The sequence below is a fragment of the Dipteris shenzhenensis genome, chromosome 8 (assembly GCF_047967505.1).
Source record: "Dipteris shenzhenensis isolate YYH24624 ecotype China chromosome 8, Dip_SZ_1.0, whole genome shotgun sequence".
Taxonomy (NCBI): Eukaryota; Viridiplantae; Streptophyta; class Polypodiopsida; order Gleicheniales; family Dipteridaceae; genus Dipteris; species Dipteris shenzhenensis.
The window spans coordinates 40,405,204-40,423,752 of NC_141603.1; the positions used below are offsets into that span (position 1 = coordinate 40,405,204).

General features: G+C 43.7%; 1 protein-coding gene across 2 annotated transcripts in view; it reads left to right on the top strand.

The window, feature by feature from the left end:
* LOC147899499 (Galactose oxidase/kelch repeat superfamily protein) overlaps positions 1 to 18,549 on the top strand; it is a 121,770-nt gene that overhangs the window by 10,618 nt on the left and 92,603 nt on the right. For both annotated transcript variants that reach the window (XM_087378048.1, XM_087378049.1), the window contains exons 3-7: positions 11,101 to 11,169; positions 11,280 to 11,412; positions 11,557 to 11,603; positions 11,760 to 11,846; positions 13,155 to 13,216. In XM_087378048.1, the coding sequence (XP_087234174.1) occupies positions 11,101 to 11,169; positions 11,280 to 11,412; positions 11,557 to 11,603; positions 11,760 to 11,846; positions 13,155 to 13,216 (398 nt within the window). The remainder of the gene's footprint in view (positions 1 to 11,100; positions 11,170 to 11,279; positions 11,413 to 11,556; positions 11,604 to 11,759; positions 11,847 to 13,154; positions 13,217 to 18,549) is intronic.

An 18,549-nucleotide genomic window follows, 5' to 3' on the forward strand; every position in this document is an offset into this window, starting at 1 on the left:
CATAGGGACATGTTTTTGCATTCTAAATTTGTACGATTGAATATATTCTAGTCTTACAAGGGTATATATAAAAGTTTGTGCAAATCTTTCTAGAGAGTATTTTGGCTATGCCTATCCTACTAGATCGATCAAATATGCCCTAAGGCTCAAGTTATTATAAGCAGAGCTTTGTCGCTACTGCATTCAATGGTCTCATGTTGATTGCTCTTGTCTGTCCTTTTGACCCTTGTTAACTCAAGGTTAACATTTTCAAACCATTTGCATGTATATGCGTACCAACACGTGTGATCACCTTAGCTACTAAAGTCATGGGTGAAGATAGGGCCAGTCATGGTAACCTATGTGGACCTGAGGTATAAGAGCCATAATCCCTGAATCAGTAGAGATACATGAGATTCTGCACTATGTTGTGTTCATGGATTCATCTAGGTATATACATGAGAACTTGGAATGCTGCGTTGAGTTGTAGTTGGGATGCTCTGTTCACAGTCAAAACTTTCTGATGTGGGACTGACGGCTTACTGCGGACTCATGCATCATAGCAAGAGAACCTAATACCTCTCCATTCGAGCCCAATCCGTCTCTGATAGTTCAGGTCCCCAAGAAGGACTGCCATACATACCTGCTAGGCAGACCGAGGAGTCAAAGTGAAGAGACTTTGTCTAGGGATCCGTGATAGCAAGAGAACCTATACCTCTCCACCCGAGTCCACCAATCTGTGTTTGATAGTTTGGGTCCCCAACAAGGAAAATAGGAGGATAAACGCAATGCATGCGTATACAAGCCAATACTTGGCACTGGCTACAAAAGCCCCTTGATTCTGCAATTCAATGTTGAGGATTTCCTCACACAGTAGGCATAGACAGTTATCTGTTTCCCCCAATACCAGTAATGCTCACGATGAGCTCGAAGGATGCACCTGTACCTATAACACTGCCGGAGCAGTTGAAGAAAATTCTAACGAGAGCTCGTAGACCTGGCGGGCTGTCTTGGATGTGCGTTGGAGGAGTCGCCTGTGTGGCGACTTGTCGGACCGTTGGTGGCGTCACCTATTCCACGAATTGGCGACCCGTTAAAGGCGTCGCTTGTATGGGCGACGCTGGGCCCTGAAGGCGTCGCCTGTATGTGGCGTTGCTGTTGGCGATGCCGCTGTTGGCGTCGCTGCTGGCGTCGCCTATGTTGGCATCGCTGCTGGCGTCGCCTATATTGGCGTCGTTGGTGGCGTCGCCTCTGTTGGCGTCGCTGCTGGCGTCGTCGGTAGCGATGCTGCTGGCGACGGCTGGCCTCGATGGCTGATGGCGCTGGCAGCGCTGAATGCTGCCGGCCCTGCTGAAAGCAGCAGATCGATGCTGCTGCTGGCGCTGTTGCGGACGGGAGAGAAAGGTAGGCAGGCTCTGATACCACTTGTGGCGAGGGAGAGAGAGAGCACACCGACACACAAGCAGGATGGACACAAGAGTGTGGGGATAAGAAGTATGTGTGTACCTCCCCTAGCACACAGTCAACCTTTTATATGAAAGGATAAGGTTACAACACTAAGTACACCGTACTTAGTGTACTTAACAAATAAAAGTACTAACTGTACTTAAGTGTAATAACTGTACTTGGGTGGCCATAGTGCCTTTACCCCAACATTATGCTCGTACTACAGGCAGTTCATCTGCTGCTTTCCAAAGATAGCATCACCCCTTCATGCTCAACAGAAGAAAGGAGTGTCTTTCAGGTGGGATACCAAGGAAATTGCAGCGTTTGAAGAGATTAAGGAAAAGGTATGCTCGGATCCTATCATTATCTTGCTAGATCTACGCAAGCCCTTTGCTGTCCAATGTGATGCCTGTCGGAACAGCATAGAGGAGTGCTTATGCTGAATTGAATTTCAGGATCTATGAGAAAAGATAGCAGCTGTCATACATGCTCTTTCTACTTGGAAACATTACCTTTTAGGTGCTGATTTTTATGTGCAGACAGATCACCAATCCTTGAGATACTTTGTCACTCAGAGAAAGCTGTTAAAAAAACACATGCGGTGGGCAAACTAAAAGTGAAATATGATTGGCGACAGTCGGCTGGATTGCTACAGCCATTGCCTATTCTGGATAGACCTTGGCAAAGCATTGCCATGGACTTTATTTTTGGTCTACCTCGTACACCGTCAGGTCATGATGGTATTTGGACCATAATTTGCAGATTCAGCAAACAGGCCCGATTTGTTATAGTGAGGAAGAAAATTACAGCAGATCTGATGGCGAGACTATTCATCTCTCACGTTTTTAAACATCGCGGGATGCCTCAATCCACTGTCAGCGATCGGGACCCCCGTATGACTAGCCTTTTTTGGAGAGGTCACTTCTAACAGCTCGAAACTGCTCCAAAGCAAGCCCAAACGGTGGATGTGGCAATAGACTACTAAAAAAACATTACGACATCTCCAAAAACAGCAAAGCCAATGGTTTTATACATGTTTTTGGTATATGGTTATATAAAACCATGGTTATGGTAGAACATGGTTTTGGGTAATCCATGGTCTTGGTGCATGGTTTTTTGAAACAATGATTTTGTACAACTTGGTTTTTCATGTAAGCAAATTGGATGATTTTAGTTTCCATGAAACCTAACCAGAGGAACTTCGTTCTTGTGTAACCAAATCGTATGAAGCTCCATACAAGTTATGTATGATCCTTTGAGAGTATAACGGCCTTACTCATTGAAAGGTCTTTGCAGAGTGTGATGACCATGACTTAGTTACAAACTTGATGAATTGAGTTTGTTTGTAACCAAACTTAGTTTTCATGTAATTAAGGGTCTATGGTTTTCTCTTAATCAAGGCAAGGAGAGTTCATATCCAGGCATTCCCAGCAAGTATGACTCATCTGCTGCTAAAGTCGTCAGTTTTCATAGCACTTTTTCAGGCTGGTCGACCTGTTTTTGGCTTGTTTTGCCACACGTGCTGAAGTGCGCCTCTTCCTAGAGGCTTCTGGAGCTTTTTTGGAACAGAGTGACTATCTTTTGGGCAAAAAACTGGCTGCAGCAGCTGCGCCTGGTCAAGTTGAGTAATTTTGAAGCATGCCGCTCCATTCTCGAGGTGATTTGTGCAGCTGTTCTTCTACAATATACCGGATTCTAAACCATGTTCCACCCAATACCATGGACCAAAAGCATGTCCCAAAACCATGAGCGGTCAACCAAACCAAGAGGAGCTAAAGGAAACAAGAGAGGATTAACTAAGTTCCTATGTAACTAGGTGTTAACACCCCTAAATAAAGCGAAAACATGTATCCTTGTATTTTTAAGTAATTCTTTATTGTTTTAAGAGTTTCCTTATTTTTTGGATAACTAGGGGTTTTGATAAATAGATCAACCTGATTGAAACTAGAGGTGCATCTAAGAAGATGGGGTTAACTCAAGACCCATCATCCAGTTGCTATGCTTACTGACTTGTTCACGTTCGGTGGCTCATAATCAATTGCGTTTGGTGCTATGGATGAGTCTTAATGATCAGCAAAAACTAGTGGACAATCACACCTCCACCCATGGTCTCTCCGAACACTTGAACATAAGAGTAGCTACGGAAGTACACCTGATTCGGTACTTCGAAAAAGATGGCAAAGCAACACAAGCATAAGGTGGCAAAAGATAGTGGTTATAGGCTAGTGAGTATGCAACTGAACCCCTCTCAAGATGTTTTACATCTAGGTACATCAGGATCCGCCCCACCCAAAATTTCTCTATCGCTATGTTTCTATGTAAAACTCAGTTTATCTATGTTCTAATCAAGGTTTAATGTCACTAATTGGTACTTCTCCCAAGCAATAAAGTGGAATCTTTATTAAATTGACTTCGGTCAAAGAAAGTTGACTTTGATTAACTAGAAAAAGTTTTATTTACTTTGCTTTGCATTGGTAAAAGAGAACTATGGGGATCCCCACAAGGGACTAGGATTAGTCAAAGAAATAAAATGGATGCAGTTTACTAACCTCTAATGGGTGAAAGTGTTGGAAAATGTTTATTGAATGTGTAGGACCAAGAATAGTGCAAAAAGGTCCAAAATTCGAAGGGAGGGTGCCGAAAAGCAGGTCCCACAAGGATAAGTGGTGCCCCACTTTATAAAGAGTCCACTAGAGTCGAAAGCCAATAAAAGGCGCCCCACTTGGAGAACATTGCTTTTTTTAATGGAGAAAAGCAGTAAAAGCCAGCTTGAGGAAACAATAGCCTCTTCTAAACTAGACAGCAAGTATAGCTTTTGGAAAAGTACAAGCTAGGCCTAGTCTATAAAAGAAGAGCCCCTTGAGCTCTACGTAGTATTGAGAATTGTAAGTTATTGAGGCGAGACAAGACTATCTCCAACCCCCAATGGCTCTTTCAATTTGGCTTTTTTTGCTGCTTAATAAGTTCCAATAAGGCCTTGGATGAGAATTTGGCCTTAGATGTTTGCTTCAAGCGTTTGTCTCTCACTAAGGAAGCATGTATTGTATCTCCAAGCTTGAGTCCAAAATTGAGAGCAATAGAATGTCCCCAAACTCCAAGAGCTTTGTTTTGTACTTCATCATGAAGTCTAATATTTTAGGTTGATCCTAAATGAAACCTCTTGCAATGCCGAAATCCCCTTTAAGCAATGCTTTACTTTGAGGTTCATGCATATATCGAATAGACTAATAGGCTCCAAGCTATTAGACCCCTTCTCAACGCAGTTCATAAGACGCTCCCATGAGGGTGTTTGTTTGCTCTGTGGTGGATTCTAAACAATCATAGCCACTGCAAAGGTTACTAGCTAAATTTCCATGTGTGTGTGCATCTTAATATGCAATGAAGTATTTGTGTTACGCTTTTCCTGTAATGCTGTCAAGGTTAAAGTCTTGCTACCTAAAATTGGTTATTACCTCATATTTTTCCCCATCATTTTGACATGAAAGACCAGGTGAACTTTTACATGGGAGGCAATTCTAGTTTATATGCATCCTGATTCCTCATTAACACGATCCCACATCTCAACCTTTGCCATTTATGCGAACCACTCAACCAGCGCAACCCACTGAGCCTGGCACTCAAACAATCGAGGGAGCCATTTACTCAAGAGTTCCTCACATCCTATACATACTCAGGGGTTCTTTTCTTTGGCCCAATTTTCAAGATGCAACCAGCAGTGCAGGCCCACTCAGAAGGGCATATGCCGCCCTTGCTAGACTGGAGCGGCAATGCTTTTATTCTCATTTCCAGGATCCCCAAACAAAGTCTCTTCTCTTTGACTCCTTGGTTTCCCCAACAAGAATGTATGAGTTGATTCTTGCAGGATTCGTATGCATTTGTTGATCCACGGGACAGTAGAAGCTACATTGAGTACTACTTTGTAGACTTGAGCACTGAATGTGCCAGTCAAATTGGGGGTTTTGCAATTGGATGCATATCAGTGCTGGGGGAAGCAATTTAAATGCCTTACAGTGGTCAGTGAAGCAGTAAATGCACTCAAAATTCTGAGAATTTTGCCTCCAGTCAAGGGGCTTTTGCCTAAATCCTACTCTAAACTGTGTTAGGAGACTTGGGCATTACAGGAGATATTCCATTGTTGCATTGTGACAGTCAGAGTGCTATTCAGTTGGCACACAATCCTGTCTTTCATGCAAAGACTAAGCACATTGATTTGAAGTATCACTTCATCAGGGAGGTAATAGATGATAAGCTGATTCAGCTTGTCAAGATTCACACAGATGATAATCCAGCAGATTTGTTGACAAAAGGCTTGCCTGCAGAGCGGTTTGCACATTGCCGACAGTTGATGGGTATAGGTTGAGCCTCATTTATTTTTTACTTGAGGGCATATTGCCTTTAAGTGGGAGGTTGTTGGGGTAAAGGCACTATGGCCACCCAAGTACAGTTATTACACTTAAGTACAGTTAGTACTTTTATTTGTTAAGTACACTAAGTACGGTGTACTTAGTGTTGTAACCTTATCCTTTCATATAAAAGGTTGACTGTGTGCTAGGGGAGGTACACACATACTTCTTATCCCCACACTCTTGTGTCCATCCTGCTTGTGTGTCGGTGTGCTCTCTCTCTCCCTCGCCACACATAAACCAAGAAAGCTGCGTACTTCATGGATATTCTTCAATGGTGGCCAACTCCTTATGGCTTCCACTTTGGTAGGGTCCATCCTGACTCCATCTTTGGATATTGTGTGCCCCAGAAAGTGAAACTCATGCATGAAGAATTCACTCTTCTTGGCATTGATAAGCAACTAACGCTTACTGAATTGACACGACCCCAGAGCTCCTGAGAATTTGAACCTGCAAGCTAACACAAGAACAACAAGAAATGTGAGGAACTGAGCAGGTTGCTCACCACCCAACCACGACATCTACGAGAAAAGATCTCGAGTCAAGAGATGTCCCCTCCGAGCCACGAGCTGAGCTACGAACTCCCAACTAGATCCCCAACGAGCCTGGTGTCCCATACCACCAGGTGGCACCTGGAGGCCTTGGATCTGCTGCTGGGCCTTGGGCTACGCTAGGATGCAGGCGCGTGTCTGTGACACGATCTAGGATCAGACTTTGCACAAGGGAGCTAGACTTGCTTCCACTTGCATACTGGAAAATTGAACCCCTGGGCCCCTTTTATAGACTCGGGCCCAAGGCGCCAAAAATAGTGGAGACCTCTATCTGGTTCGTACCCTTGCCAATTAACCCAAGAATCAAGCCTGCCTAGCCCTAAGCCGCCCCAGGCTACCTGAGCTAGTCTTGTGTACCTCTGTACATGTTAGATACCCATCGTGCACATGACATACTTTCCTTCTTCTAAGAACTCTCTAAGAACTCACTCGTGAGTTCATAAGAAAACCCGGAAATGATCTTTGGAGGTTGATTTTTCTTTCACGAAATTCAAGAATTCTCTCAAGTTCGTGTGGAATAAAAGTCAAGCTAGTAACTTCTATTAATTCTCAAGGAGAAACAAGCTGATCATCTGACATCAACACATAGTAACTCTTTCAGTCTACTGACATGAAAAACAGGATGTACCTTAACATCAGGAGGCATTTAGTTTATATGCACTTGGTCCAATTCTTTTAATAATCTTGACTCTGGGGGATAATTTTAGAACCGGACTAGTACTTAAGCTCTTGGATTCCTTGGGAATACGTAATGTACCATCATTCCATAAGAGTACTCTCTAGGTGAAAGATGTCTGTTAGCATAAAATCTATCCTGATCCTGGGCACTTCTAACTTCTAATAGACTCCTTGGCAAACTGCTGCTCCTTTGATGGCTGATCTGTTGGGTGTGTTATGCCCCCCAAGGGGCCCCTTTTATAGGAGCAGATGGTTCCTCAGAGTCCACCAACCAGCAAGGTGCTGGCCGACCCCACAAGGCCCTATTTATCGGGCTTTGGGCACGTGTTTTAGGGCTGTGTGCTGGCTGACCTGGTTGGCCAGCGAACCAGCCAGCCCAGCCCTATTTAAGGGCAGGGCCGTGCCCCATTTGCAGACTACTTGCTGCTCCTCTTGGCCACCTGGATGCCCTGCATGCCTGCCCTCCTGCCAGCCCTGTTGTAGGCCATGGATCTGCCCACAAACCTGTCTAGAGGTAGGCACCTTTCCTGCTGCAGCACCCCACCACGTGGCAGCCCTGTATCTCTTGCGCAATCAGGTCCTCTCCCCATGTGGACAGCCTCTGGATATGCACATCCTCTAGGATCCATCTTTCTTTTGCACAAGCAACACGGGTGAACAATAGGGAGAAGAGAGCTAGGCTGAATCAGCTCCTTTTCCAAGAGATCTTTTACCTGGGTCATGATCTCCTCCTGCTGGGCTGCACTAACCCTATAAGGAGGCTTGTTTCTGCTTCCTGGAAATACATCTATGGCATAATCCTTAGGTCGTTCTGGAGGTAATTCTTAGGGTAGAGAGTTAGAAAAGCAATCTTTAAACTGAAAAAGAACATCTGTCTGGTCTTTTTCCAGCTTAAAAAAATTAGAGCTTTCTTCAGGTGGCTGTTTTTCCTGTGCAAAAACTAAATAGGCTGAAAGATGCTTTTTCATTACATTAGAGATAGCTGTAGCAGATACAGTTGTTGGGATGGACTCCCCTTTCAATTTTGCATCCAAAACATGGGTTTTGCCTCTATGAGACAAGGTCAGCATCCTATTTCTTGTGTCCAAAAGTGTCCACACCCTGTGATGCCAAGGTATGCCCAGCAAAACATCGCATCCATTCAAAGGCATAATATAAAACTCTTCAGTGTCCACATAACTCTGAATGTGCATGCGTAACTTCCCAATTATCGGAGTGACTAACTCACTGTGCGCAGGACAAGCATCTGCATTAGCATGTGATCCCATCTCTTCTGCTTTGATGCCCAATTTTTTGGCCAGATCTGGAGAAATGAAATTGGCACGGGCCCCTAGATCAAAGAAGAACAAAATTATCTGGTCACAGATTTTGCCCCAAGCTTTGCATGGCTTCGTGGCATTAGTGGGCCGTTCAGACCTCCTGAACTTTTTAGGGGCTTCCTGCTTGCTGCCCTTAAACTTTTGACCTTCCTGGTTGCTGCCCTTGAACCTTGAAGTCTTTCCTTGCAAGAGGGCATATGCTGTAGTGGCATTTTCAATAAGGTGAGACACGTTAGCACACGCATGTAAGAATTCACGGGCAGCAATGCTTCCCAAAACTTCTTTTTATACTCTTCGAACTGCTGTACAAAGGTCAAGGCCTTCAATCTGTCCTGCGTTCTATTGAAAGTCTCAAACTTGACTGCAGCCCCACCTTCTTTGAAGTCTTTCAACTTGCCCTTGGGTGCAACATAGTCATACACAGGTGGCTGCAAAAATGGAGGTGCCATTGTTTGTCCCATACTCTGTGCATTACTGCCACTTCCCAGGTCCCATCCCTTGCATTTGAGGCATATTCCTTGGACCACTCATCATCCTAGGCATTCCCATTTGGCTGCATCCCAATGTTGGCGTACATCATGTTCGCATTACCTGCTTGCATACCTCCCATCATAGGCTGCTGAAAATTCTGCATGCCGGGCGGTATGCTTGCCAAGTAAGTTCCAGGCATACCGATCTCCTCTGTAGGTGTCTAACCATGTCGTGAAAGACATAACCTCCTCTACAATACCCCGGATGCATCATTAAGAGAAGAAAGTTTAGTGTCCTTGATTTACGGACTGAAAATTGTTGGCCTATTAGGGATTTCCCATCCGAGGACCAAGTGAGGGCATCATGGGTGGCTATCCACCAAAGGGTGAATGATGAGGAGTACACCTTTGCTTCTTCAGCTTCTTTTTGGCTGCCTTTTTCCTTCTGGGAGGAGCATTCAAAATCTCAGCCAAGTTTTGAGTTTATTGTGTGAGGTGCCCACTGCACTTGCCAACTGCACGTTAAAAAGAGCTTCTGCATCCAACTCTTCAGCCTCATCTGCCTCATCTTGCGAAGCCTCAGTGGCATGCTCTAAGGGAACATGCTGTTCCACATTATCCTGCACCCCAGCATTTTGCTCTTCTTCTTTGCTTTCTTCATCCCATGGCCTATATTTAGAGGATTTTGAGTCCTCTACCCGATCACTGGGTGTGTTCACCATTGTGGCTATAATAAAAATGCAGCAAAGTCTTCTTTGTCCAAGTGAAAAGATGGTGATGATCCCGGCAATGGAACCAATGTCCAAGCCAATTCCTGGCTTCAAACTGCATCTAATCCCAACACACACTAGAACCCATCTGCCAAGGCAAGGCTAAGGCATTTCCCACGATTTGTGTCCATTGCAAAGCTGTCTAGGCATTCCACTAGGCATCTAGCTTGCTAGGGTTTGGCAGTCCCACAAGCCAATGTCAAGCCTCTCAAGGCGACATTGCAACAACACAGATATCAAACTGCACACGTGACCTCAAAGCAGGAAGAAATCCACACACTGCTCCTCTGGCTCCAATCTAGGCACACCCTCTGTGATTAGGGTGTTGTCCACAGCTTGAATGGCCAACTTGGTCTTTTGCCCCACGCATTAGAAGGTGGCAAATCTCTTCTCCAAAGCTTTACCTCATGAAAAGTAACTTATATCCGTTTGGTGATTGATGTTATTTCTTGTAGATTTTGACATTGTCAATGCAGGGGTATTGGAAATAAGGCAGCGACCAATGTATTAGTTAGGAGGGTTAGGGGCATTTTTCCCTTCCAAAGTTTCACAGTTAGTGAATGATTTAGTGGTGCAGTCAATTTTGACTCACCCTAGACTCATCCTAGGGTTTTAGGGTTTTGTCAAGTTGACAGCCCTCTTGTACTTCATTCTTGCAATCTCATTTCAGTTGTGCTCCAAGTTTTTGAGCTCTCCACCTCCACAAACTCTCATAGAAGAGATATATATAACATCGTTATAAGTCATTAAGCCTGGATCAATCGTACTTAAACAAAGTCATTATGTGAGACTCAACCTTGGGTTTACTTAATACATACCTTGAGGATGCTTTCTTGTGGAACTACATCATCATCAGTAATCTTGTAGGATTAAGCTTCATATGGTCATGGTCATAGGATGCTACCAAAAGTTATGGTATTTGGTTCATGTTGGTTTTGAGTACATTTAAACAATTTAACCTTGGTTTGACGTTGTTGACCCAAAAGATAGATACATCGTTCTTTCTTTTGGTTTTTGCTCATAGATCATTCTTATGGTAATTCCTGATAGTTAATCTCTCTTTTGAATTAAATATGAATATTACCATCCTTAATCATGTTATGGGGCTTAACCATGTATACAAAGTTTACCATGGGTCCCTGCTATGTGTGATGCTGCAAGGGATGCATATCTATGACCTTCATTTGATGAGGTGGTCACATGCTTGACATGGAAGGAAAAAGGCAATAAATATAAGGGCCAGAGAGGGAGATTTGAGAGGGAACAACAGGAGGTAGACGATAGTAGGCAAAGATGAAGATTCAGAAGGGAGAACATACAGGAGCACAGGGATCCAGAAGTAGGGTAGTAATCCAAAAAATCTAGCTATGCTTTCTATTTCTGGTTTCCATTAGGTATTATCTATGTGAACATTGCGGAACTCTGATTGCTCAATGGCATTTGTGACTACATCTAAGTTGGACTTTATGGTGCTGTTTTATCAGTTAACCGTCAACCCAATGAAGGACACGGAGTTAATTCTGTATGGAGGGGAATATTATAACGGGGACAAGGTGAGACAATGGCTCTCTTTCTTACTTGATTGCTATTTCCTCTTTGCTTTGGAAGTTTTGAATACTCAGATTGTGTTTGATTGGGTACTGAACTGGGTTGTTTCTTTTAGACATATGTATATGGTGACCTTTACAGATATAATGCAGAGAAGGGTGAATGGAAGCTTGTCTCTAGTCCCAACAGTCCCCCTCCTCGCAGTGCCCATCAAGCTGTTGCTTGGAAGAACTCTGTTTTTGTATTTGGTAAGGCTTCCTTATTTTTTATGTGACAGGAAATGTGAAGTCTACTCTATTTATATAAATGTTGAAAAAGAGAGTTTAAAAAAAAAAAGCTTGTTTTGAAAATCATAAAGATGAATGTGGTTTTGAGAAGTTGTACATGTTCAGGTGGTGAATTCACCTCTCCCAACCAAGAAAGATTCCATCATTACAAGGTAATCACGAAGGATCCCATTTTAGACTTCAATGCAAGCTCTGAAAGGGTAGAATGTTTCATAAGCTTGGATATAACTTCATGGTCTTTTTTTTTTTTTTTTTTTGGTTTTGTGTCATGATTACAAGATATCTTATATGGTCTTTGGCATTGGCAGGATTGTTGGAGATTTGATTTGAATAGTAATGTGTGGGAACAGTTGCAACTCAAGAACTGCCCCAGTCCTCGCTCTGGGCATAGGATGGTGAGTCATGGATTGAATATCAGGACTGATACAAAACACTATTTACTCTTTTTTGTACCGAGATCTCAATACGTGAGACCATCAAAAATAAATGCTTAGCTTTCTTCAGTTTGGTGACCAAACAGTAATTGTCACAAAGATTGACATTAGTTAAGCTCAGCTATGGCAGCTTGTGAATGTAATGGATCATTTAATTTTCTGGTTTTGCGATGTGGTTCGCAGCGAGACGGTGGAGGAGAGATGGTGAGGGGACAGCAAGGGTCAAGGGGGCAGCAAGGGGGAGGGAGCAAGGGCAAGATCAAGTTGAGAAGTTGCAAAAAAAGGGGAGGGGGGGACAGGCATGGCAAAGCAGATGGTTGTACATATAAATGGAATGATTTGCAAATTTTTTTTGGTGATGCTATCAATGCATAAGCTATAGAGATTAGTCTGTGATTGCTTTTGCTCCTTGAAATGAAAAACTGTTTCCCTAGCATTGGTTATACTGTTTGTAAATGCAAGCATACCATAGTCAGTGTGCACTTACGGATCAGTTTGTGATAGCTATGCTTTCTAGTAGTTGGAGCCATGTCTTGTACTCTGAAGATTTGCTGCATACTCAACTCTGGGTTCAGCGTCTAAATATCATCAAAATGATTCCTATGGGGGCACTTTTTGGAGAATGGGGACAATTTTTGAAGCTTGTGGTAGATTACTTTAAACTTTCCTTGTACAAGCAACACCTCCCAGTAGCGATTAATAGGAAATGGCTTAACATGCATGTCCGGTTAAAACCTTTGACAGAAGATGTCATCCTATGATTTCCTTCAAACTGCCTTTTGATGAGAGCATCGATAAGCCTGATGTCATCACACGTCTTTATCATACCTCCAAATCATTGATGGGATGCTTGTTATTTCCAGAGCCCAATTCAATGTCCGATGGCACCCTGCTGCAGGCCTGTTATTATCCTTTTAATGTTTGGCACGGTTTTGTCTGCCCTCCGTCTTTAAAGTTTTAACAAAAACTTAACATCACCTTTACCTAAATATGCACTGTGTCTGTTAGATTTATACCATAATGCATATGCACACCCTCCATAGGAATGGCATGTAGCTCGTTCATCTTTGCATGGGCATAGATGAACTCTATGGGAATGGCATGTAGCTAGTTCATGTTTGATCATCTCATAAAGTCCTTGCTCTCTTGTCTGTTAGATTGTTTCTAGTGTTTCATTCTGCTTTTGCATGCTTAATGTGTGACAACTGGCAACTGATGAGTATAAGGCATGAGACTAACCTTTGAAACATATTCGTGGCATATTTGTAGGTCATGTACAAGCACAAGATCCTTTTGTTTGGTGGGTTCTATGACACACTTCGAGAAGTGAGGTATATCTAAGCTAGCGTACCAGTAGTTTATCATAGTTCAGTCTTAACATACTGTGAAAGATGCATTTGTAACACGTTAATGGTTTTCTTAAAAGTTTGTAGAAACAATTTGAGGGCTACATATCCCAATTATGTGCTTGGATTTTGTCTACCCATTCAAAGTATTTTTTCATTTCATTTCTGGTGTGCTACCTAAGGTTCTGGTGCTTGGATTGGTGTACCCCATTCAATGTGTGTGTGTGTGAGAGAGAGAGAGGTTTTCATTGCGATGGCTAATATGTTGTGATGGCTCATATCTTGATGATAGAACACTCAATTAAGAGGTGCTCAACAGCAAAAGACAGGCTTATCCCTAAGTGTTTAGGCCTAGTGAATTAATTTGAATTATATATTTTGGAAGGCATATTTTTTGTATTGCAAGCTTGCATGGTTTTGTGAATAGCCATTGTCTTGCACCTAAGCAATGTTGTGTCTTGCCATCCTATGCCTCAACCTTCTCACGTCCGCACACATTGAAGTTGGGAGTTTGCTAGGTAGGACGATAGATTTGATTGACACAATTAAGCCCATATTTGCGGCATGGTAGGGATCTGCCATAATGAAGCTTTTTGATGGTGATGTGATCTCCAACGAGGAGTGTGTGTAGTGTTCTTGGCCTAGTTGAAGAATACCTCTTTAGGGGATGATTGGGAAATGAACCATGGATTTCCCTGGAGGATTCAAACAATATTTTGAATCTCTCTTGGGATTGTAGACTGAGGTGTGTGGTTCTCTGTTTTATGCGAGGAGCTCCTATGGTTGCTTGTGCAGTTGGCAATATGTTAAAATGGATTACCGATGACACTTTTTGGTGATGTGACATTGGTCTTTCAAAGTTGCAACTTTTGAACAAATCCCGTATATAGACATATTAGGCAAAATGCAGCAAGCATGCCACTTTGTCCTTACATGCTAAATTCTTGTAGCTGCTTGTAGCTAAACGAGCCTACAGCATGCTAGTTTAGGTCTAGTTCACAGCCTTGTAATGTAGAAATGGCGGCAAATGAATGCAAAGGTAAAGGACAGCATGTAGGTTGCAAAAATTCATGAGCTGAACCATCAAAGTACCTGGACTTGTGTGTAGATCCATAGCTAGTGAGGGGCTGCACCAGCAACAGGGCTAGGAAGGGAGATTCCTAGGCTCGGAGAAGACATCCTAGTTCAACCTAGAGCTTTTCAAGCTCAGCTGTAAATGAGTGATCACAAGATTGCATTAAGAATGAATGGGTACATAGTACAGCAGAGCCCCCTTTTATAGTCAATTACAAGTCTACTTATGGGACGGCCAGCCTATGATGCCACGTGGCAACTTATGGCTCCCCCTACTTAAAGAACTGTTTATTTACAAGCCATTAAAAGGCCCACCATTATAAAAACTAAGTAAATTTACCCTTTGCTACACTGCTTAACACTAGTTTCTTTCCACCATCAAACACATGGGAAAGGCACTTGAAAGATTTGATCTTGAAAAGGATTAGGATGGTGATGTAGATGAGGTTAGCAGTATGCTAAATTCATGTAGCTGCTTAACACTAGTTTCCTTACACGATCAAACACATGGGAAAGGCACTTGAAGGATTTGATTTTGAAAAGGGTTGGATGGTGATGAGTGTGAAACGCTTAGATGAGGTTAGTAGTATGAGCCAAAAAACAGCTCTACATGGGTGCCTAGAATGAGACAACAAACCAATGGTTTCTTTTGTGTCATGGGCAACCTTAGCATCGTGTATAGCACAAAGGATACGTTTGGGCAAAGTCTATCATCCCTCTAGACGAAGGCCAAAAGTATGTAGAAAAGGGGGTAGGGGAAGATTAGAGAGAGGGGGCTGGAAGAGCGGGCGGGAGAGAGGATGAGGAGGAGAAGGAAGGAGAAGGGGGCGAGAGAGAGAGAGAGAGAGTAGGCTGCAACTAGGAGGAAGGAGGGAGAGTAGATAGGATTAGATGTCACATCAAAAGTACAGTGCACATGAGGGGAGGGTACTTATGTATTACTCTTTACCCCCTTTGACATCTCTATCTTGCAAACATCCCCAAGTACTAATAATCCTAATGCCCACTTACTTCCACTAACTTGGCCAAATTTTGGTCTTCATTACAACCATCCCCGTTCAATATAATCTTGTCCTCAAAATCATAATTGATGGTGGCTAAACTCCAAAACTCTCCGCTGTAGAATAAGCATGCTCCAACATGCAGGCCACCTAGGTCAAAAGGAAAGGTAGGAGGGTTCTTTGTCCTAGATGTTGTGGCGCCTCGGGTCATGTAAGCTCCTACCTAGTATGCTCTGCATCAAGGTACTCCACGATTACATAGCCATTGCTTGTCTCCATGGAGTCGACTTTGCACACTTTTGTATGCCTTGCTGTCCCCTTTCGCCTACATTGGGAGCATTCATTGCTTTTCCATATATCCATTGCATCCTTGGCTATGTTGTTTTGCCGAAATATGATAAACTGAAAATCATCTTCATGATAGATACTTTTTTTTTGGAGCAAAACTTCATGATAGATACTATATATATGACTCAAACAGTTTCAGAAGTTCTTGTTCTTCCTCAACATTCCAGGGTCTTCAATCCTCACATGTAAGGCCTTCAACCCTGGGCAGTACCGCTGTAATTTCGTTCTAGCTATGACACCCATGAGTTCTTTGGAGGCTGCCAATGGGTAGGGCTTGCAAGATGAAATCCTCATCTTCAACCTGGTGTGGGCATGTGCATGCCATCATAAATAATTTTGCCTTTCATCATCCATTGGATATAATCTGAAATATCCTTCCAAACGTGAGAGCCATTCTTCCTGCTTATTAGGATTCTTGGTTTCTCCTTTGAATCTGTGGTATGCCAAAATATCTTTTAAGTGCCTACCACAGACTTGTCCAACCTACAGAGGGGACTTGGTGGCTGGTCAACGTAGGAGCATCATCCTTGCTAGCAAGAGACCTCCTAGCCTCTTTCTTGGATCCCCTAAAAAAAGGGTCATTGTCCCTCCTAAGATTCCTTGAATAGATATCCTTCCCATCCCATCGTTTCGGTGCATAAGGGAAAGCATGGGCTGCTTGCCCCTCTCCTGTATTGCAATGTGCACAACCTCTCCAATCTCCTCACAAATTTCTTGGCCCATTTGCTTCACTGCCTCGGCTCTGGACCCTGGTCATGCTTTGAAACATCATGGATATAGCATCCATGAATTTCTCCCTTCTGCCATCAAGCGTGTGCATTGCAAAGCTAGGATGTATTTTCGTAATACTCTTGGTGCTACCGAAATGCCAGTGTTTGGTTCTTGCTGTCCATATTCTTTCCCACCATTCGACACTTATCCCCACAAAATTTTGCAGCTGGGATCACTTGTTGGCAACAACCAGATTTGTGTCCTGCATCGAAAGTCATCATCAATGGCTCTGAAGCATGGTTTGGCTGAAATGGAGGAGTGGCATAACATGGCTGGACTGCACTACAAGCATTGGCAGAAACGCTTTCTCCTTAGTACTTTGGCATCCACAATTGAGCATAGAAGTACGTCTCTGTCAAGTCTTACAGCTGGATATGTAAGGTGCACAACTGTCATATATCTCCCGACCATGCAAGGTGTTCGTACTTGCAATGCACTAGCCTGTGAGGCAAGGTGTATTTCAGCTTGGAAAGCACCTGCAATTTGATGCATTACAATCCTCTCAATAGGCTTAAAAGGGGAAACTACCTGATGCAACACATTGAGTGTAAGGGGTACAATAGATTGCTGATGGTAATTAAAAGGATTCCATTGGGCTGTGTTGGCAGCAGTGGTTAGGCGCATCGTGGTTTGGCTCTTAGGTGTTGGCAGTGGTGGATTGCATTTGGGTGGGTAGAGAATGTTTGTTCGGTTGAGCAGTGACAGCGGTGCATAGATAGGCAGATCCACAGGTTGACACACACAACGATGGGTAGGCAGGTTGGTTAAGGAGCCACAACTTTCAACGCAACACTGGTAATCCACGCGGTGTTTATGGCATCCACTCCTTCCCATCTTATCCTATCGTTAAGTCGACCTCCACATGCATGAGCGTCATGTGAACTGTTTTGATGCTTACAGAGAGTGATAGCAGAAGCAATCTTTCTTCCGATGAGAGCTGTGTAAGTGAAGTCATCCCTATTGCTAGGACGTTGTAAATAAATTGACTCTATGGACAGTCTTGAATTCATCGTGTGCTGAGGTGTGCTGGATGCCCAAGTGCATCCATACCGACTTTAGGCTTCCTTGAGTCCCTCCATGTCTTTCTGAATTAATCCCACCTGCTTACATGTGGTGCGGAGAGTCTCAGAACTAGCAGGTGTAAGGGATGATGCTCCTGCTCTACTAACAGCTACAAGTGCATGGTAAAACTTCTTGTAGGCAGGAGTCCTTACGACATGGAAGGGAATATTGCAAGCATTGAAGAACTGCTCCTCTGCAATTTCAGACTCTTGCTTTAGGCGTGCTGCCCAAGCAGGCTGTATAGGAGTAACTCTCGTAGTGACAGTTGTTGGACCACGTGTCCTCTTGGCAGGAGGCCGTGAGTGGACAGCCCAACTGACACGGATGTCGATGGAGTGGCACCATGTAGAGGCTCAATAGAGACTCCCAAGCACCTGTGATGTCGATGTAGATGGGACTCCCTCCTACTGTGAGAGACATACCTAAACCCTCCATAGCCCTGGTATCTGACTGGGATGATGTGAGTGTTACCTCAATGCCCAACTTCTGCTACTCGATCGACACCTTAGCTTGAAGAACTTGATCAGTGACCATAGGATGAAGGAGGTGTCCAATCTCAACAAATTTGGTAGAGGTACCTCCATATGCCAAGAAGATCCCCTTTGGAATGGCATGGCAAGGACCTTTACCTTGGCCTTCCTCCCATAAGAAATGCGCTTGAACTCGAGGGGCAAATCCCGTCAATGTGTCACAACAAAACTTGCATGCTGACCTCCTTGTGCCAGATGTGCCATATTTATAAAAATGGTATCTTGCCACACATCCCCCTTGTGCTTGCAATGGCACGTCTCGAGGCCATGGGATAGAGAGGAGAGACTCGAGAGGTTGGAACTTGGAGAGGATAGAGCTAAGAGGATAGAGGAGAGGTTTGACAGAAGATAGGTTGGAGAGGAGAGAGGTTGGAGAGGATAAAGGATAGAGCAGGGGCTGGGCTAGAGGAGAGGTACGAGAGAGTAGAGGCAGAGGTTATAGGCTATTATAGCAAGGGGCTCAGCAAGGGAGGGTAGAGTAGGGAGCTATGGAGGAAAGTGTGGAGCTGCAGCAGCAAAACCCAAGAAGATA